This window comes from Trichosporon asahii (genome assembly GCF_000293215.1).
Source record: "Trichosporon asahii var. asahii CBS 2479 unplaced genomic scaffold scaffold00018, whole genome shotgun sequence".
NCBI classification, from domain to species: domain Eukaryota; kingdom Fungi; phylum Basidiomycota; class Tremellomycetes; order Trichosporonales; family Trichosporonaceae; genus Trichosporon; species Trichosporon asahii.
The window spans coordinates 606,950-626,294 of NW_014040906.1; the positions used below are offsets into that span (position 1 = coordinate 606,950).

The 19,345-nt window shown below is 61.2% G+C and overlaps 6 protein-coding genes across 6 annotated transcripts; 3 read left to right on the forward strand and 3 right to left on the reverse strand.

Moving 5' to 3' along the window:
* Nucleotides 1-460: 460 nt before the first annotated feature.
* On the forward strand, nucleotides 461-3,047 carry A1Q1_08161 (uncharacterized protein; the record flags this gene model as incomplete). The annotated part of the gene is made up of 5 exons (XM_014326308.1): nucleotides 461-614; nucleotides 662-730; nucleotides 777-895; nucleotides 995-2,175; nucleotides 2,213-3,047. The coding sequence occupies 5 exons, from the start codon at nucleotides 461-463 to the stop codon at nucleotides 3,045-3,047; spliced, it is 2,358 nt and encodes a 785-aa protein (XP_014181783.1).
* A 309-nt stretch (nucleotides 3,048-3,356) lies between these two features.
* On the reverse strand, nucleotides 3,357-6,548 carry A1Q1_08162 (uncharacterized protein; the record flags this gene model as incomplete). The annotated part of the gene is made up of 1 exon (XM_014326309.1): nucleotides 3,357-6,548. One exon carries the CDS (start codon nucleotides 6,546-6,548, stop codon nucleotides 3,357-3,359), a length of 3,192 nt encoding a protein of 1,063 aa, XP_014181784.1.
* A 2,801-nt stretch (nucleotides 6,549-9,349) lies between these two features.
* On the reverse strand, nucleotides 9,350-11,616 carry A1Q1_08163 (polyamine transport-related protein; the record flags this gene model as incomplete). The annotated part of the gene is made up of 4 exons (XM_014326310.1): nucleotides 9,350-10,344; nucleotides 10,395-10,764; nucleotides 11,133-11,306; nucleotides 11,434-11,616. 4 exons carry the CDS (start codon nucleotides 11,614-11,616, stop codon nucleotides 9,350-9,352), a joined length of 1,722 nt encoding a protein of 573 aa, XP_014181785.1.
* A 1,139-nt stretch (nucleotides 11,617-12,755) lies between these two features.
* A1Q1_08164 (cyclophilin) lies at nucleotides 12,756-14,362 on the reverse strand (the record flags this gene model as incomplete). The annotated part of the gene is made up of 6 exons (XM_014326311.1): nucleotides 12,756-13,031; nucleotides 13,418-13,456; nucleotides 13,505-13,701; nucleotides 13,750-13,862; nucleotides 13,908-14,027; nucleotides 14,196-14,362. The coding sequence occupies 6 exons, from the start codon at nucleotides 14,360-14,362 to the stop codon at nucleotides 12,756-12,758; spliced, it is 912 nt and encodes a 303-aa protein (XP_014181786.1).
* Nucleotides 14,363-14,682: 320 nt separating this feature from the next.
* Nucleotides 14,683-15,841, forward strand: A1Q1_08165 (uncharacterized protein; the record flags this gene model as incomplete). The annotated part of the gene is made up of 3 exons (XM_014326312.1): nucleotides 14,683-14,942; nucleotides 14,997-15,459; nucleotides 15,521-15,841. 3 exons carry the CDS (start codon nucleotides 14,683-14,685, stop codon nucleotides 15,839-15,841), a joined length of 1,044 nt encoding a protein of 347 aa, XP_014181787.1.
* A 1,598-nt stretch (nucleotides 15,842-17,439) lies between these two features.
* On the forward strand, nucleotides 17,440-19,258 carry A1Q1_08166 (prolyl aminopeptidase serine peptidase merops family s33; the record flags this gene model as incomplete). Its single annotated transcript, XM_014326313.1, has 8 exons — nucleotides 17,440-17,531; nucleotides 17,580-17,604; nucleotides 18,069-18,163; nucleotides 18,212-18,336; nucleotides 18,375-18,591; nucleotides 18,640-18,717; nucleotides 18,761-18,812; nucleotides 19,109-19,258. 8 exons carry the CDS (start codon nucleotides 17,440-17,442, stop codon nucleotides 19,256-19,258), a joined length of 834 nt encoding a protein of 277 aa, XP_014181788.1.
* Nucleotides 19,259-19,345: the final 87 nt, after the last annotated feature.

Sequence of the window (19,345 nt, forward strand, 5' to 3'; positions counted from 1 at the left end):
GGCGACGGAGTGTGTGAAGTGAGCAGCATCGACCTCGGCCAACCTCCACTTGCACCCCTTCCTTCCGACTACCTCGATCATCCGAGTATCTTCCGGCCCCAGTACATAGTGAGCGGGCAGCGGCCTACGGTGGCGACGGAAGCAAAATCCCGTCCCATGTGTTAAGTCCGCCACCGCCCAGAGCGGACCGACGTGAGCTGCCAAGCTGCTCTCGGAGTAAGTCACTTGCGCATCTTCTCTTGGCCATCTCATATAACTTTTACACCACGAGTACACCGCGCACCATGTGTCCCGACTGAGGGCGCGACAACCGACCCGACTGTACCATCCGAAACGCTCTCATCGCCAGCCGGCACCGACACCGAGCCGGTCCCTCGGCTTCCGACTGACACTCTCCGACCAACTCTCACATCGCAACAACAACAACATGAGCGGGCTCGGGCACCTGCAGGCCCTGACCATGAGCGACGGCAACCTCGACCCGACGCTGACTGAGGGTCTCGCGAACCCGTATCTGGTGTACCAGCCCTCGTTCGCCTTCAGTCTACCCGTGCAGCTGCTTGTAACGGGCATCACCTTGACTCTTCTCGTCGTTCTCCTCTGCTGTCTTCTCTGTAAGCTCGTTCATTTTTCGCCATAGCTGACCCCAGTCACGACGCAGTATCACTATCCCCTCGCGCCACTGAACTACGGCCTCCAGCTAGCCAGTATCATCACGGTGCTCCTGAGCGTGTGCGTCAAGACCGGTGTTGTTCTCAAGCACAACTACGACACAGCGAACACGTGGCCGTACGCGCTCGACTATGTCGCTGTCCCCATCCCCGCCGAGGACTGGAACATTGGCGAGGAGGCCGCCTGGCTCCTCCTGCAATGCATCTGCAACCTGCTTGCGAATGTGAGTGTGAGACTCCAACGCCGCCGGCTGCGGGAGCTGGCTATTCTTAGCCCCCGCCTACGATTTAGCGCGAGGAACAGCTGCTGACCTCCCGTACAGCTCACGCACATCCAATTCCTGACGCTGCTGTATCCGTCGCGCGTCGAGGCGCGCATGATCATTATCATCCTGGGTCCCATGGCGCTGGCCTCATCGGGGCTGTACTTCTGCACTTTGTCCGGCACCCGCATGGTGGGGAACACGGACATTCCCGTGCGCGATCTAGGCGACGCGATCCGGAACGTGCTCAACAGTACTCTGCTGCTCATCTTTGGCCTCTCCCTCGCCATCTGGGGCTTCTTCGTGAACCGCAACCGCGCCTGGCGGCTTGACGGCGGAACGGCCGTCTTCGGGGCCGGCGCCCTCGTGCTCGCCGTGGTCACGACGGCCAGCTCCTTTGTGGCCGTGAAGGAGGAGGGCATTCCCTGGCTGCAGCACCTGATCTGGGCGGCTGTGCTGTGGCAGACCTGGCTGGGATGGTGGTGGTGGGTCGGCGCGGGCATGGGCATCGGCGAAGTGGAGGACATCATGGAGCGCGCGCTGCGCAAGCGGCGCAAGGCGGCGCGGCGCGCGCACCGGCGCGACGTCATCAATTCCCATACACACGGGAACGCGCAGAAGAAGCACCTCAGCGCGAAAGACGTGGTCAAGAACGGCACGAATGCGGTGGTTGGGTTCACGTCGTCCTTGCACCATCTCGTAAACTCGTCGGGCAGCCACGGGTCCGGCGGGTCCGAGACGCGGCGCAGGCGGCACGCAGACCCGGATCGCGAGCCCGACGTCGAGGAAGGTCTCGAGGGCATCGAGCTGGGCAGTGTGCGGATCCAGGAGCCCGTGCGCTCCGAAGGCAGCGGGAGCGGGAGCGGCGGCGGCGCGCACCCTAGCAGTAACAGCGAAACATCCTCCACGTCGCGCACACCCTCCCTGCATCCGCCAAAGACGCTCTCCGAGCTCGTGGCCTACCCCACGACCTGGCTGCAGGTCTACTTCCGCCGTCTGCGGAAGGAGCACGAGGAGGCCGCCCGTCGGCGCGCCGTGGAACAGGCGCAGCGCCGCTCCCGTGTCCCAGCCATACACGGAGGGCAACAACCGCGCGTGCTCGACGAACCCTCCGGATGGGGACTGGGCGCATACGGCCTGCGCGAGGCGGAGGAGTCGACGAGGAGGGTGCAAGAGGCCAACAGGCAGATTCGGCAGGAGGCTTTGCTCCGCGCCAACTCGAAGGACAGCGATGCCTCTGAGTGTGCGGATCCAGGAGCCCGTGCGCTCCGAAGGCAGCGGGAGCGGGAGCGGCGGCGGCGCGCACCCTAGCAGTAACAGCGAAACATCCTCCACGTCGCGCACACCCTCCCTGCATCCGCCAAAGACGCTCTCCGAGCTCGTGGCCTACCCCACGACCTGGCTGCAGGTCTACTTCCGCCGTCTGCGGAAGGAGCACGAGGAGGCCGCCCGTCGGCGCGCCGTGGAACAGGCGCAGCGCCGCTCCCGTGTCCCAGCCATACACGGAGGGCAACAACCGCGCGTGCTCGACGAACCCTCCGGATGGGGACTGGGCGCATACGGCCTGCGCGAGGCGGAGGAGTCGACGAGGAGGGTGCAAGAGGCCAACAGGCAGATTCGGCAGGAGGCTTTGCTCCGCGCCAACTCGAAGGACAGCGATGCCTCTGCAAGTGAGGGGGAGGGGGACGAACCGAGGCGTACGCATCGGCACGATTCCACGCGCAGCGCACGTTCCGCACGCAGTAGGCGGGAATCCGCCGAGCGCGCCGAGCGCGCCGAGAGGGCGGATAGACTGGAGCGCGGCGGCATCGTGCCCGATGATGAGCTTAGGGGAACAGCTAGTCGGCGCACAGAGGATACGCAGTTTACGCACGATACGGGCGCCAGCGCCGAGACGGGGGACACGGAGCTCAAGACGGAGGATGACGAGGAGGTCGTTGGGGAACTGGTCGAGAGGCCGGAGGAGAGGGGGCAGTGGGAGGATATCTCCAGTGATGAGGAGCAAGGACGCGAAAGGGATCGAAGGAGGGAGAGGGAGAGAGCTATAAACCCCGGTTGGAGCTGGTGGGGTCCGCTCCGGGAGTGGAGACTTGTGGAGCGGAATACGTACTGAGCAAGAATGTCGTGGTTACCTTCTGTTGTATCTCGTTAGCTCTGTCTCGTATACATGAACATTCGTGCTCTTGCCTCTCTGTTTTACACAGCACGGTTGCACCAGTCAGTCACAGCAACAGCGCAACAAAGGACCAGACGTAAGACGTAATGATACAAAGTTCGTGTAATACAAGATTTCTACGGGTACGCGACCCTCCCTCTTACTCGGCATGAACAACAATATGTTATGAGGCGTGTGATATGCTATGCGCTGCGCCAGCAGCGTCTTCTTCTTTCTCTACTTCTACTATTCTCCTACACCCATTGCTTAGCGGAATCGCCGCAGCGACCCGACCGTGCTCGCCTGCACGCGCCCCGAGACGGCGCGGCCCATCTCGTCCACGGCAACCTCGGCGCCGACCGAGCGGCCAGACGCCGTGCGGTGCCCATACTTAGTGCGCATCTCCTCGACGTGGCCCGAGCGGATGGGCGCGCGCAGGCTCTCGTTCCACGAGACGCGGCGCTCGGCGCTGCTCCCGCTGGCTCCGCTGACCCTGCTGTTGCCGCTGACGGCGAGAGTGTTTCGCTGCCTCTGGGCGTCACGCTCAGAGCCAGAGCCAGACTGCTGCGACTCGCGCGACTGGGAACGAGGGATGCCACGAGTGGCGCCCAGGTCCGAGGCGAGGTTAGGGCGGCTCTCGCGGCGGGCGATGCGACTAGTGGTCTCCGTCTTCGGGCGCAGGACCGACTTGGCCGGCGTCGGCTGCGTCAAGGTCACGGCGGGTTTGCACTCGAACGACGCCTCAGGGAGAGGGGGCAACCACTCGACATCGGCTTCGCTCGACGGCGCAGACAGCTTGGAGCTGCGGCTGTCGATTGTCGGCGCGCTGCACAGCGACGGCACGGTCGAGGGAGCGGCTGAGACGGCAGAGGTCGTGTCGCTGCGCGTGCGGGCGTTCTGCGGCTGCTCGCGCTCGCGACGCTCGGGGACCTTGGATGCCGGGGTCTCGGCAAACTTGCGCAGCGTCGTCGTCGACCGCGTGGACGGGAGCATGCTGTGGCGCTTGGTACTCGGTGTCGGGCCGGCAGTGGGCGCCGGCGCGAGCGAGCGACGAGCGCCGAGTGCCTCTCGAGCCGTAGAGGTAGGGGGAGCCGAAGCCCGCTTGACCGGAGACGTGGCCAAGTTGCGGCTCGTCGTCGTGCGCGGAATACCAGCGCTCTTGCGCTCCCCGATGACCGCGCTCGAGCTGGGGCGCAGGCGGTGGCCGCTCTCGCGCTCCTGCGACTGCGCGCTCCCCGAGCGAGGCAGTACAGACTGACGCCTCTCGCTACGCTCCGGCAGGATCGACTTGCGTCCGCCGCGGGGTTCGGGCTCGCCCTGCGAGTTCCACGAGTTGGTGCGCGTCATCAGAGTCGACTGCCGGCGCATGCTCTGCATGCTCTCGGTGCGCGAGACCGTCGACGTGCGAGAAGGCTGGGAGCGCTCGTTAGCCGCCTGAGCTCGCTCGTTACGCGGAGGCAGCATGCTCTGGCGCCGCGTCAGAGTCGACTGCCGACGAGGAGTGTCCGGCACGGAAGACGTCGGGACAGCAGACAATCTGCGAGAGAGCGTCGATGACGACGGAGCGGTGGACAGTCGGCGAGAGCTGGAGCTGCTCGGGAGGGCGGACAGACGACGCGCGCTCTCGCTCGGAGGCAGCGTGCGCTTGGTGAATGAGGTCGCCGGCGCCGACATGCGCGAAGGACCAGTGCCCAGGGCAAGGTCGCGAGGCACAGTGCTGCGCGGGAAGCCGAGCGGGCCGCGCGACGCCGCACTGGCGCGCTGTCCGTTAGACGGCGCCATGGTCGACATGCGGCGACCGGGAGTTGGGACTGCAGATGGCTGCTCCCTGCGCTTGCTGATGGGAACCTCGGCGTTCGCCGTGCGCTCGACACGAGGAGAACGAGCATCGAGCGAGCGCATCGACGACGCCCTGGTCAGGTTCGCGAGGCTGCGCGCCCGAGCAAGCTCCCGCTGCTGCTCGCGCTCGCGCAGCTGCTCCGTGATTGTGCGCGAGTCGAGCTGCTGGGTGAGGTTACGCATCGAGCTGCTCGGCGGCAGAGGCCTCGGTCGCAGGCTGGCGGGCACCATTTCCTCTTGGCTGTCAATCGAGAGGTCGGCGAGGTCGGAGCCCATGATGCTATCATTGCCCGGAAGGCGCGACGCCTCCTGCTGCCGGTTCACGAGGCGGCCGAGGTCCACGGTGCGGTCCGTCTGGTCCGGCTGCTGGAAGCGAGGAGCAGAGGGCGTGGTGTAGCGAGTAGCCCTGGCGGACGGAAGAGGCGCGAGCGCATCGCGTCGCTCTTGCGGCGGGGTCAGAGCAAAGCTCTTGGTGTCGAGGAGTGACGTCTCCTTCAGCGGCGACTCGGAGTCCTCGCGGACACGGCGGATGAAAGTCGACTTGTCCATGGTCGCGGCAGAGCGTTCGCGAAGGTCAAATTTGCGGTTGCTCGATGGGAAAGAGGTTGCGATGGGGCTTGTGCTCGGGCTCAAGCGCGCTGCAGACTCGGCCACGAGGGCCTTCAGGTTCTCGAGACCCGACCCTTTCCTGCGGTTCATGTTGGTAGTCACCGCGGTCTCCAGGACATCATAGGTACGATCGCCGATCTCTGGAGGGTGGAACGTCGCATCGAGCATCGAAGCATCGGGCGCACAGGGCGGCAGGAAGGGCGATGATCCGCGGCGAGCGTGTCGCAGCGCGGGTGAGTCCTGGGCGCTGAGGCGCGCCAGGACCGCGGGCGACTTGCGGAGCGACAGGGGAACCTCCTTCTCCAGCCGCTCGCGGTAGCTCGGGTGCGCGCGGTATGTGTTGGGCGGCGTCGAGAACGACGACGCACCGAGGCCGCTGGTGCTGCTCCGGCCGTTGGAGCTTGTCCGGAGAGCTTGCGCCGGCGAGGATCGCAGCTGCTCATCAACAATGTTTGAGTCGCCACTGTTCCGACGAGAGTGGAGAAGGCTTTCGCGCAGGCTCTGGCGCATACTGTGCCTCAGGCCGTCGCGGAGGCCATCGCGGAGACCGTCACGGACGCTGTCACGGACACGGTCGCGGACGCTGTCGCGCAGGCTGTCACGAAAGCTGGACCGGTCCGCGCTACCAGCTGCGGAAGAGCCAGGTTTGTTGACAGCCGCAGAAGAGGGGGTTGGCCCGCGACCCTCCAATGCGTCGAGCGTGGGGGCGTGCGCTTCAGAGTAGTGCTTGTCCAGGCTGGCGAGTGCCAGGAGTGCCAAGGAGTCAGACACTTGCGAGTTGCTGTGCGCGCTGCTCATGCTGGTGCTGCGCGGCAGTTCTTGACCAATCTCGTCGAGTGCCGAGTTGAGCTCGCGCATGTCGAGGCTGCGCTCTGTTTGCTCGCGAATGGCGCTGAGGTCGGGGGCATGCACCGAGACGCCCTCAGACCACTTGAGAATGTCGCGCGAGGACAAAGAAACGTCGCCGCCACCGACAAGGGTGTCGACCACGTTGTCGAGGTGGGCATCCATAGCGACGGTGGTCGAGCGCTGCTTAGAGATGGAGAAGAAACAGATTCAAGTAGAGGCCAGAGGCGACCTCGTGTTGGCGCTGGGTGCGAGAGGTACAGTCGGGATGCGGTGTTTATGTTGATCGGTGCTGAGGTGGGTTCAGCGGGGAATGACGAGGGACTGGGTTGAAGCCGAGCCGTAGTGGTGGGGAGTAGTCTCGATGTGACTGGTTGTGTGACTGGAGTAGAGTCGTGGGAGGAAAACAAAGTTTAGTTCCTGTGCAGTGGAGTGGCGAGCGGACAAGATGACGATCGAGGTCGCGAGCTCGGAAGAGCGCGTGAGAGCTCGGAGCCCTGTCGCAAGTAGCGTATGCAGGGAGTGTGTTCAGGTGAGTGTGGAGTGTGTGAGTGTGTGTGTGCGAGAAGGAAGGGGGAGGGCGTGTGTTGGTGTGATAAGCGTGGGAGTGTGTTTGGTGATAGTTGAAAGAAACAATGTAAACAATGGTTTTGGTAAGGGGCGAAAAGAAGGAAGAAGGCACGCAGTACCCTTTGAGTGACAGTCGAGATCGCGTCGATGCAGCGTGCACAGACAGAAGCAGAGCGACGTGGGTTTTTTGTTTTTTTTTTTTCGGGAGAGAGATGATGAGTGATGAGTAGGAAAGAAGATGGAAAGAAGGAAACGAACAAGATGCCGGGGTTCATAAGGATGGTGGGATGGGTGAGTGGTGGGTCGCACGGGATGAGGCAAAGTGCACTAACCCGCCAAGGGCAGGCGCGTAGACGCGCGGTTGATTAGACTCTAGACCCGCACTAGTTACGCGTACTTCCGTAATCCCATCCCGGCTCGTGTTGATCGTGTTTGGGGCTGTGTGTGGTACCGCCTCCAGTCGATCTAGTCTCCGTAGCGTGAGAGCGCAGTGACTGCACCAGTATGCATCGACCGAGCAAGTGCTGTCCTTACAGTTGATGCAATGAGATGGGAGTGACAACTAGCGCACGAGCATCTGCAGTGAAAGCTGAGCGGGCACAGACGGTGCCCCAGTTTCACCGCGCTCCATGGGTCGTGCTCTTCTTATCTGCAGTACGCAAAGTACGCACGTATGGAGGTACGCGCCGTACCGAGCCTCGTCCATGAGCTGGACTTTGAGGACGTGCAGACTTGCAGGCTTGCAGAGAGGACCTCGCCTGTCGAAATCACGTCTCGAGCTCGCGCATCGGGCAGCGCCGCCCAACGCCAGGCAGGGTCTGTCGAGATCTGCACATCCCACGAAACCACTCAACCCGCGTTGCCCGTTTGAACAGACAGACGTTAACACGCAAGCATGAATTACTCATTTCGGCAGCATGCGTTTCTTGGGTCTCTGCACTATACACTAACCCTGTTCTGCCCACTGGAGTCGCGTTTCAGATCCGGACCAAAAGCACTGTAATGCTTCTGGTGATCCTGGCCCACTAAACCTTTTCCTCTAGGCGCATGTAGGCATGTGAGTCGAGACCGTGAACAAAGTTCGGGACGTGTCCTGAGATACGGGACAGAGGCATGAGCAATATCGAGAGCCTGCGTTGCAAGACGCAAATGCTGGAACGCGACGCCTTAAATTGCCCTTTGCACACGCGCACGCGCACGCGCACGAGATTGCGCTGCAACGAATGCAGAGCATGCAGAGCGTGCAGAGCTTGAGCTAGTCTAGGAGCGTTGAGCGGAACACAAGCGCACAGCGCACAGTTCGCAACAGTTCGCACAGTTCGCCTTGTGCCGCTCCGCACGCTCCGCACGGTCCATCCTGTCATCTCAGAATCCGCGGATCATCAGCCCCTTGCGGTTGAACGTGAGGTTCGATCGGTAGTGAGTGTCAGATGTCAGCTGGTCAGAGACAGACCCCTCCGATCCTTTACTCACGGAATCACGGACTTGGACTGACAGGACCGCAGCTATCACAGGCTGGCTTGAGCCCGGGCACGTCCTACCGCTCATCAGATCACGGAGGTGCCCGCCCACTACTGCCGGCCGCTGGACTGTTGTGGACGCCATCAGAGGACGGATGCGGTACAGTGGGACCGACGCCTCGATCGCTTCCTAGCGTCACGCGCGCACTACTCGGCTGATCGGCTCGGATCTCGGAGTTGGGCTCCGGACTCGGCGGACTTGTCACCGCTTGCCACCGCTTGGCGCGCTTGGGCTAGTGGTGGCTGGGCAAATATCTGCGGACGCCGCTTGGTCGTCGGACTCGTCACTCGTCACGCATCACGCATCACGCATCACCCACCCATGCCTTCGCCGACTGATGCTGGTCCAACTCTGCCATCTCACAGCCACTCCGGTCTAATCACCGCCGCCACCCCCGTCATCCCCGTCATCCCAGTCATCTCAGTCATCTCAGTCACAGCCTGATCTCCGGCCACATGAGTTCTTTGTCTCCGCCGACATCTACGACTTGGTCAGCCGCGACGGCGTCGTTTCCGCCCTCGGTCTGGTCTCCGCCTCGACCTGCTCGATCCCACTGAGCGGAGTGGCATTGCTCCGTCCTCTCATCTGCTGCAACTATACTCCGCCCGCTCGGCACGTGCTCAACAGATGAGTCCATGTGATTAATGTTGCATATTTGCAATGCCGATTATGTGGATATACCTCTATAAAGATGATGGGAGATGATGTGCGCGATGCACTCTATGATATGAGCCTGCTGGCTCTGCTTCACCAGAGGCTAGGTTGCGGGACGGTCGGGGACCTCGGTGCCTCGACCTCGACCGCCTCCACTACGCGTCGCTACGATGCCACGCCCGCTTCTCCGTCTCGCTTCGCTCGGCGTGCTCGGCCGTGGCTTAGGCCGTCTCGATATTCGGCGAAAACTTGGACTTTGCGCGCAGCCTCGGGCCAAACTTGATGAGCAGGAGGGGCACGGGCGTCATGGCGAGCGCAATGAAGCCGAGGAGGGAGGACGCCCACTGCGTGCCGAGTTTCTCGTACATCTGGGTGGCGAAGAGGGGGAAGCCTGCTCCAAACGACGAGCGCACCACCGTGCTCGCTGCCAGGGCGCTGGCGGCCGCCCACAGGTACACGTCGACGATGTAGTTGAAGAGGGACGTGTAGAGGCCGAGCACACCCACGCCGAGCAGGCCGCCCGCAATCACGGGCGAGATCCAGTGGATCGACGCGTAGGACGTCCAGCCGAACCAGAACATGGCAATGACGAGGGACCAGGACGCGATCACGCAGAGCTGCAGGCGCAGCTCCGGCGCCGGCATCAGCGGCGCGACCCGCTTGCACTGTTTCTGGTAGCGCGGCTCCATCATTGTGACGTAGCCGATGCAGCAGATGACGCCGCCAGTGAAGAAGCCGAGGAACGCGAGGCCGTTCTCGCCCGCGTTGAAGCCGTGGTTCTTGACAAAGACGAAGGGGAAGGCTTCGAAGAGCAAGTACACAACACCGTACACGAAGGACATGTAGATGGTGATGGCGAGCAGCATCGGCTCGAGGAACAGCATGATGAACGGCTTCAGGATGATGTCGTTCATGCGCTGCTTGAACGAGGTCTTGTGCCGCTCGATCGGCGCGTACCACCTCTCGTCGCCCGTTTCCTTGCGCAGGCGCTGGGCTTTCTTCTTCAGAATCACGGGCGCGTACGTCTCGGGCATCGTGAAGGTGATCAGCACGAGACACGTGCCGGCGAAAATCGTCGTGACCCAGAACACCCAGCGCCACGATGCGCCGCCGACAGAGATGAAGCCAGAGATGATCGGGCCGAGCGATGGGCCCGCGAACGGCGCGAGACCGAACAGAGCCATCGCCGTGCCACGGTAGTCCGAGTCCCAGATATCTGTGCAAGTTAGTAACCCGTGGGATCTGCGTTCTGGGGTTTGTACTCACCAGCAAGAAGGGCACCCGAGTTGGTCAGCGGGGCCGCGGCAAAGGTTCCGGACAGGAAGCGGAAGACGAGGATAGCGCCCGTGTTGGGGGCGAGGGCACATCCGATCTGGAAACCGACATAGAAGATGAACGAGAGAATAGCAATCGGCCTTCGTCCGTAGATTTCAGAAAGGGGACCCCACAGGAGCGGTCCGAGGCAGTAGCCAGCGACAAAGAGGGAGATGCACAGGACGCCGACCTCGGTGCCGATGTGGAACTGCTGCATCAGGTCGCCCATGATGCCCGACGGGGCACTGGACGCGAACGTCGAGTTGAGCACGAGCAGCGAGCCAAGCACCGTCAGGTACCACCTGAATCCGAGCGACCAGTTCTGTAACGTCAGCGCGAGTTCATCAGCAGCGACAGCAACAACAGTGGAGCCCCTCGTTACGCCCGAGCAGACCGATGCGGATTACTGGCACAGCAGGGAGGGCGGAACTGGCTCCGCACCGGCCGCACCGGAGTGCGAGCGGGCTCAGGAGGCGTTTGTCCGGATCGGTGCAAGCCCTCGCTTAGATCGGCTGTGGCGTCCAGGGCACACCAACATTCCTGGGTAATGCAGGCCTGCAACCGCGGTAGATCCGAGCAGCGTGCAAACCTGCTAGACCCATGTGGACAGGTTTGCTTGCGTGATGCATTGCTGGGTCTGCGCGTGCTTGGGCATGTGCGACGGCGATCGACGCACTGCAATGGACTCACCTTCGGGTTGATCTTCTCTCCGGGCTCAAACTTGACCGACCACGGGTCGGAGGCAATCTTCTGGCGCTCGTCCTCGCGCTGCTCCGCCTCCTCGCGCGATCGGACGGGGACGAGACCCTCCTCGTGATCGATCGAGTCCGGGGACACACCGCCGAACAGACTCGCGGCGGCCGGCTGGTGGCTCAGCGTGCGGTCCATGGATCCAATGATGTGCGGGTTCTCGCCGCCGACGTAGATCGCGCGGCGACGTCCGTCCCGTCAGGCGGGACCAGGCGCTCTGCGTCCGCTTCGGCGCCGGGACGGGCTCGGGCGCGACGAGCGGGGGCGCAGAGGCATCGTGCTCGTCCTTCTCGTTCAGAACTGAGGTCTTCTCCTTAGGCGAGTTGTCGGGGGAGGAGGCGATGAGCGTCTCCCCCGTCTGCCGCGACATGCGGTCTGTGAGGTCGCCCTTCTCCATGCGGTCAACCGCGTCTCCCTTCTCCATTATGCGGTTTGATACTAGTTGATACAGTCGGGAGCTTGGTTGCTGTTGCGGAATGGGTGTGACGAAACAGGAATGTGTGCGCGGGGTGTGATCAGTGGCGAGCGGCGTCCGCGGCGGCGTCGGAGGAGGAGTGAGACGAGTCACGGAGTGTTGTGTGAGTCGAGTGAGTGATCCCGGTTCCGAGCTATGGTTATAAGTGGAGCGGCGAGACGAGTGCAGCGTCAGTGATCGGAAAGATTTGGGAAGGGGAGGAGCGGCATGGGGCTTGTTCCAATATTTATTTGCGCGAGGGAGCGGCGCCGCGGCTTGGCCGTGTGGTGCAATGTTTTCACGGAGAGGGAGCGGAGGGAGGGGGAAGGACGGTCTCTTGATTTCTCAGCGACCCTGTGTCCCTCTGCTCCTACGCCGTCGGGCTGTCAGGGGTATCCCGGGGCTGTATCGGCTAGGGGGTGCCTTTGTAATCAGGTTGTCGACTGATTAATCCGGCTAGATTAGTGGTATTTTTAACTGCTACTCGGCTTCTTGGTCAGCGTCCAACCACAGCGCACGCAGCCCCGCGCCATCCGCATGCCTCGCATGCCTCGCACCCGACATTCGTCCGCTTCATTGGCCGGCCCCGCCGCTGCACCCCGTGCTCGCCGTGCCGACCCTTGCCTCCCCTTGCAAACGGACGGCTCACGGACAACTTTGTCCTCGTGCCTCGGAGCTGGCCGATGGTCCGCAGCAACGTTAGTTACATCTTTTTTCGCGACGATGTGGTCAGCAGCCCATTCATCATCAATAGTGACGCCAGCGGCTCACTTGTCCAGTCCGTTCTAGACCGTTCGCCGCTCAGGGTGTAAGCGCCCAAAGCGCCCAACGCGCCTAGTCAATATCGGACATCAGCGAACGGACTACTAATACCTTGCGGCGATCAACATATCGGCCGTTGATCCCGTCACTATCAGCTTCACTGCCGCACCATTCATCCGTCGCCATTCTCCGGTCGACAGCACCGCCTGCTTCGTGACACACGTAGACACGTCACTAGTGTCCTCGTGACAGCCGGCAGAGGAATGCATCTAGTGTTTCGGGGGTGAATGCTACACTTATCACACTGCTTCCAGACCCCCTTCTCACTGTCTCACCAAGGACTCCGATCACTGCGACGTCGGCAGTTTCTCATAGTGACCCCAGTTCTCGATCTTGCGGCGGAGCTTCTCGCGTCCGCCACGGTAAAAGTACACGTATGCGCCGACCGGGGCAACGACAAACAGCACAAGGAAGGCAAGGTACTTCCAGGGGTTGGAGAGCGTCGAGTAGTCCTCCTTGTCCTCCTCCGAGTCGAGCTCGACGGGCGTGTCGTGCGTGCCCTCGAGAATCTCCTTGTCGATCGCGTTGATCGCCTCCACCTCGACATCGCCTTCGTAGTCAGGCTAGGCGCGGCGGATGTTGCGGTTGTCCAGTGCGGAGATGTGCGGAATGCAGGTTTCCGTCAAGATCCGGTTGCCGCGGGAGTTGCCGTTGGGAGATCATGTGTGTTGCGTGTGCCAGAAGAAGATCGGGTAGGTCGGACCGGACACGGTCAATTCGCAGGTCGATAGGCGATCAGGCGGCCGAAGGGGCGGAGGGGCGAAGTGCAGCGTGCACGGTCAGCATACAAGGGTGTCACCCAGTAACGTCGAGATAACAGATGGTGAAGTGCCGTTCCAAATGTTCCAGGTATTGATAAGGAGATCAAAGAAAGTAGCGAGAGTTGCGTGCGAGATGGGGGAATGTGCATATGTCAGAATCTACCCTACAGCTCAGCACGAAGAGGTACCTGGTTGCCATTGTCGTCAATCTCGTGCTCGATCTCGAGCTGCGGTCTGTTAGTGCGACTCCTGCCGTCAACAGAAAGCACACTCACCTCTCCAGAGTCGGCGATGGTGACGGGCTCAACGGGGCGGTCGCCGGAGCCCTTCTTAACGTTCTCGATGGCGTGAACAATGTCCATGCCCTCGAGGACGTGGCCGAAGACAACGTGGCGGCCGTCGAGCCAGCTGGTCTTGACAGTGCAGATGAAGAACTGGGAGCCGTTCGTGTCCTTGCCGGCGTTGGCCATCGCTGGGAGCGGTTAGAAGCGAACACCGGGCAACCGATCGAGCTACTCACAGAGAACACCGGGGCCGGTGTGCTTCAGCTTGAAGTTCTCGTCGGCGAACTTGTTGCCGTAGATCGACTTGCCGCCACGGCCATCGCCAGAGGTGAAGTCACCACCCTGGATCCTGACTGTCAGCTGAGAGAAGACACAATATAGCTCCGAAACTCACATGAAGTCCTTGATGACACGGTGGAAGCTGGAGCCCTTGTAGCCGAAGCCGAGGTCAGTGCCGTCGGCCTTCTTGCCAGTAGCGAGAGCACGGAAGTTCTCAGCAGTCTTGGGGGTCGTCCTGGATGTCAGCTACAGATTACCACTTGGCGAGCTGGCAAAACAGGTCATGGGCAGACTGCTGGCGTTAAACACCTATGCCCTTGGCACACAACGTGCGGCATAGGAAGATGTGTTACAACGCATTGACAAAGCTGCTTCCCAATCTGCCTCGCCTGTTCACACTCACTTGCCGTAGAGGCCCATGACGACACGGCCCATGGGCTTACCACCATGCTCAATGTCGAAGTAGACCTTGTTGGTGATGATGGGGCCCTTGGCAGCCTGGACGGGAACCAGGAAGAAGGCGAGGGTCAGGATGACCGCGAAGAAGGGGAGGAGGGAGAGGCGAGCCATCTTGCTGTTCTGTCGATTGCTCGATGGACAAAGAGAAAGTCGAAGCGTGCAATGTCTCTGAAGCGGGGTCGCACGCTGCACGCTGCCGCGTACGTGCGACCTCCACGTCTCGATCGCGGCTCCTGAGTGGGTGAGAGCGCGCCTATTGGCTGCGTGAGATGAATCGCGAGTTGCGACGCGTCATCAGTCACACGCCTAACAAGCCAAGAGCGTTTGCGTGCCTAACCTGACTCCAGAGAACCTGAGCGCGACGCGTCCAGTCGCGAAAGTCATGTCCGCTCCTTTGACTTTTGCCACCAGCCACCACACCACACACAAACATGGACGACACCGCCGACCCGCTGCTTTCCTTCTTCTCGGCGGAGGAGGCCGCACTGGAGAACATCCTGTACTCCATTCTTGGTGCTGAGCCGAGTGCGTCGCACGAGCAGCTCAAGAAGGCGTACCGTCTGAAGGCGCTGCGCTGCCATCCGGATAAGCACGCGGGCAAGGGCCCTAAGGAGGTTGAGCGCCTGAAGCATGAATTCCAGCAGGTCGGATTTGCTTGGGCTGTTCTTAGTGATGAGAAGAGGAGGAAGAGGTGAGCCGTCCATGATTGCAAATGAGCTGCCAAAAGGCGCGCAGCTGACATCAGGTACGACTCGACGGGGCGTACCGACGAGATCAAGTTTGACGAGGTGTCCTGGGACGACTACTTCGCAGACCTGTTCGACGGCGTGGACCGCAAGATCCTCGATGACGACCGGAAGAAGTACCAGGGCTCGGCCGAGGAGCTCGAGGACCTCGTCGACGCCTACACCGCGACGCAAGGCGACCTCGCCAAGATCATGGAGCGCATCCCGCACTCGACGCACTCTGATGAGAAGCGCTTCGTGAAGCTGCTGAACGGGCAGATTGCCGACGGCGCGATCAAGGAGACGAAGGCGTGGCGTGCGTCGTCAAAGGACGGGAAGGCCGCCGCGAAGCGCAAGGCGAAGCAGGAGAAGGAGGCCGAGGCAGCGGAGAAGCAGGCCAAGGAGCTCGGCGTCTGGGACGAGTTCTTCGGCGACGGCAAGAAGGGCAAGCGGAAACGCGACGCTGCCGGAGGGGGTGATGAGGTGAGCTCGATAATGCTTGCCAACAACTGACAGACAGTCGTCGCTTGCTGCTCTCATCCAGAAGCGCCAGGTCGGCCGTGCCAACGTTTTCTCGGCGCTCGAGGCCAAGTACGCGTCTTTCGAGTCATACGAAGAGGAGATCGAGATCGAGTACTCGACGTCCTCCACCAAGGCGAAGAAGGGCAAGAAGGGCAAGGGCAAGAAGCAGGCGGACGAGGACCCGCTCGCCGATGCCGACTTTGAGGCGCTCCGGGCGAAGATGTTCGGCGGCAAGAAGCAGCAGAAGGCTAAGAACACCCATGCTGAGCTCGACGACCTCGACGATGATGCGTTTGCCGCTCTCCAGGCCAAGATGTTCGGAAACAAGAAAGCGAAGAAGTAGACACCTTGCCGTATCACCACATGTTGTAACATAATGCACCTGAGTTCTGTTTAGATACATTAACTCGTGGCTGCCTCATCCGAGAGCTGCGTCGGACTTGAAGGAGAACGGCGTGTGGCTCCTCGCCGAGCCGGGTCTGGTGAGACGGGCCACACATGCCACGCTACCTCGGACATCCGCAGTAACAGCTCAGCCATCTGGTTCCCAACACAACCCCCTCTCGTCCCGACTCACACATGTGCCAGAATCTCGCACCTGTTGATGCCTGTTGTGACTCCGCACCTCGTAACATGTGCCCCGGGACTCCTGGCAGGGGGCGGTATAAAGGACTGTCGAGCTCGACATTGTCCTGTCTCTTTCACTCAACCCAGCTCCACTGATTAGACCGTTGCGACTCACTCCGGTTCACTCTTTCTTTCCGACGTACCGAACAGGACCACCATCAACATGTCCAAGCCCTGGCCCCCTCGTCCTCCCACTCCCTACCCTCCCCCTCCCAGCCCCGGCAGCGACGGCAGGTGACCTAGCCCCAGTGTCAGAGTTTAGCGACGGTTGAACGTAAGCGAGTTGTTTAGTGGATGGAGCGGTGTGAACCGCCAGCTCTGATTAGGTGAGAACCTTTGGAGTCTGATGGCGAGGCGACGGTGTGAACGACTTTCAACTGACATACATATCAGACGACAACAGCTCCCTCCTCTTCATGCTCCACACCTCACACTTGTCGCTCGCCGCCGACCATCATTTCCAACCCCGCCCCCCCCGCGCCCGAGCCCCTTGCGACCTACCCACGATCACCATCCTCAACGACGAGGTCACCTCCCCGAAGCCGTCATGCTCTATCACCGCTTAAGGTAGAACACTTCAACCCGTTGTAATCACCATTCATCATCCCCTACGCCATGACACGATTGTCGCTCCAACCAAGGTCCCGGAGACCCCCCAAAGCCCCCTCTAAACCATTCCCTCCAGCTCCAACCACCCCGTTTCCACAGTAGCTCTCCACCTCTCGCCTTGACGGCGACGCAGTTGTATCGTCCCTCACCACCCAGCACGTCTTCATACCACAATAGCTTCATAGAGCAGGTTCTCTGAGCTGAACGATGTAACTTCGTACCTATTTCCCTTGGAGCCCCATTTCGGCCCTGCGACAATGAAGCCTTAGTCGATCGGGTGTGCGGGCCAAGATGCGCGATTATGGCCAGCGGTTTCTTAAGCGGCAAACGGTGTTGCGCAATTTCGAATCGTAGTCAGTACTGTGCAGTTTTCAGCGAAGGCCATGCGTCAGTAGGAGAGGGTTTGGGCGTGGTCGAAGAACGCGAGGTGCCAGTCTTGGATCGTTGGAAACGCGTGGGCCACAGCGGTGATCGGGTTGATCGGCGAGCTCCGGCCGCAACGCACGGAAGCAATGACGTACGGTGTGTCGCGTCTCATGTGCCCTCTGCACAGTCATGCTTCGAGTGCTCGCTCGACCATCGCTGCGCTGTCACCGTCTTTCTTCTACTCTACTCGGCACCGCTCGTTCACCAGCACGCACATCTCGCAACATTCCCTGCCTTCGGCCTTATACCCCTTCGCCTCCCCCCACGCAGCGTAACAGAATGCCCCTCCAGAAGCAGGAGACGGGCGCGTTCCAGCCCTCCCAGGCCTTTGACGACCAGATGATGAAGGTCTCGGACATTCACACTATCCAGTGAGCTTAAGATGGTGGTCGCGAGCTGACAGAGCGAGTTACTGGCAGGCTGGAAACCCTAAGGGCAAGCCGGGTGAGTTTTCTTGGTAAGGCGATAACTGACGGCAGTCGTCTTCCTGTGAGTATCTTCCTCGCAGCGCGGCGGGGTGAAGGACCTTCCTTTATCAGTCGCACAGGATGTAACAGGCTGTGCACGGGCATTACGCGACGTTTTTGTTCCTAAGATGCTGCGGTTTGCTCCGCAAAGGCTTCACAGTAACTCGGAGTGACCGCACGCCGTCCTGGTAGATCAACATCTACGCAACACCACTGCTTATGTGTCTTCCCTGTGAACCACAGAGAGAACTGCAAAGCTAAACGGCGACCTTTTAAGCTAACAACAGTCACGGCGGACCCGGCGGCGGCACCTCGCCTGGCGACACCATCTACTTCGACCCGAAGGTTTACCGCATTATCCTCATCGACCAGCGTGGTGCAGGAAAGAGCGAGCCGTGAGCTATAAAGGATTCGCCGTGAGCTGACAGCAGGACGGCCGAGCTGAAGGAGAACACGACCTGGGATCTTGTCGCTGACATTGAGCGCGTGCGCGAGAAGCTTGGCATTGAAAAGTGGCTCGTCTTCGGTGGCTCGTGGTGAGTAGCTTCAGCTATGCTGTGATCAAACGGAAGCTGACCGGCCAGGGGCTCGACGTTGTCGCTCGCGTACTCGCAGACGCACCCCGACCGCTGCGTTGCGCTCGTTCTCCGTGGCATCTTCCTTCTCCGCCGTTCGGAGCTCGAGTGGTTCTACCAGGACGGAGCGTCTCGTGAGCTAGCTCATGGGGGCTGTTTAGCTGATCTGCAGACATCTGGCCTGACGCGTGGGAGCCGTACCTCAACCAGATTCCCGAGGCTGAGCGTGGAGACCTCATTTCTGCTTACTACAAGCAGCTGACCCAGCCCGATGAGAAGAAGAGCCTGGAGGCTGCCAAGGCGTGGGCCACCTGGGAGGAGAGCACGAGCAAGCTGTACCAGGACCCGGCGATGGTTGCGCTCGCCGACAACGACGCGAAGTGGGCCCGGTGAGTTGTCATTGCTTGGCCTTCAACTAACCTCAGTGCCTTTGCTAGCATCGAGTGCCACTACTTTGTCAATGGCGGCTTCTTCCCCGAAGGCCACCTCATCTCGGAGCCCCAGCTGGCCAAGATGTAAGCTATAACCGTGTGTATGCTCAGGCAGCTAACCCCCCAGCCGTCACCTCCCCTGTGTTGTTGTCCAGGGTCGCTACGACTGTGTCTGTCCGGTGAGTAACGGGTCACTGACCTGAGAAGAGGTGCGAGCGGGCATGTGTTTGTTGTTCCGATGTCTCGCGCTGTCTCGCTCCGGGCCGCCTCCGCACTCGCCCCCGTGGTCTGTGGATTGTGGCTCCATGGCGTTGCGGTCGCGCGAGCAAAACAACGGGGCGAGCCAGTCAAGTCGCGAGGACGGACAGGAATGCTCGTTCCTCGCAACATTAAGTGGCTGGGCCGACGCTCGGAATATGGTTGTTTGGAACCGTGCCTACCGGTTTGTTTCTATTATTGTGCTGACTGAGTTCAGGCGCGTTCGGCTTGGGACCTCAAGAAGGCGTGGGGCGAGGGCCTGCGTTTGGAGATTGTGGACGACGCTGGTCACTCTGCCCACGAGCCGGGAATCACGCGCCTGCTCGTCGAGGCGACCAACGAGATGGCCAAGAAGCTCGACTGGTAGGGCAGTCACTCGAGCCAGCAGCAGATTTCATAGAGCGTTGCAGGGCTCTCTGAGATGAAGGAATAGAAGGCAGCGGTAGCGTCGGAG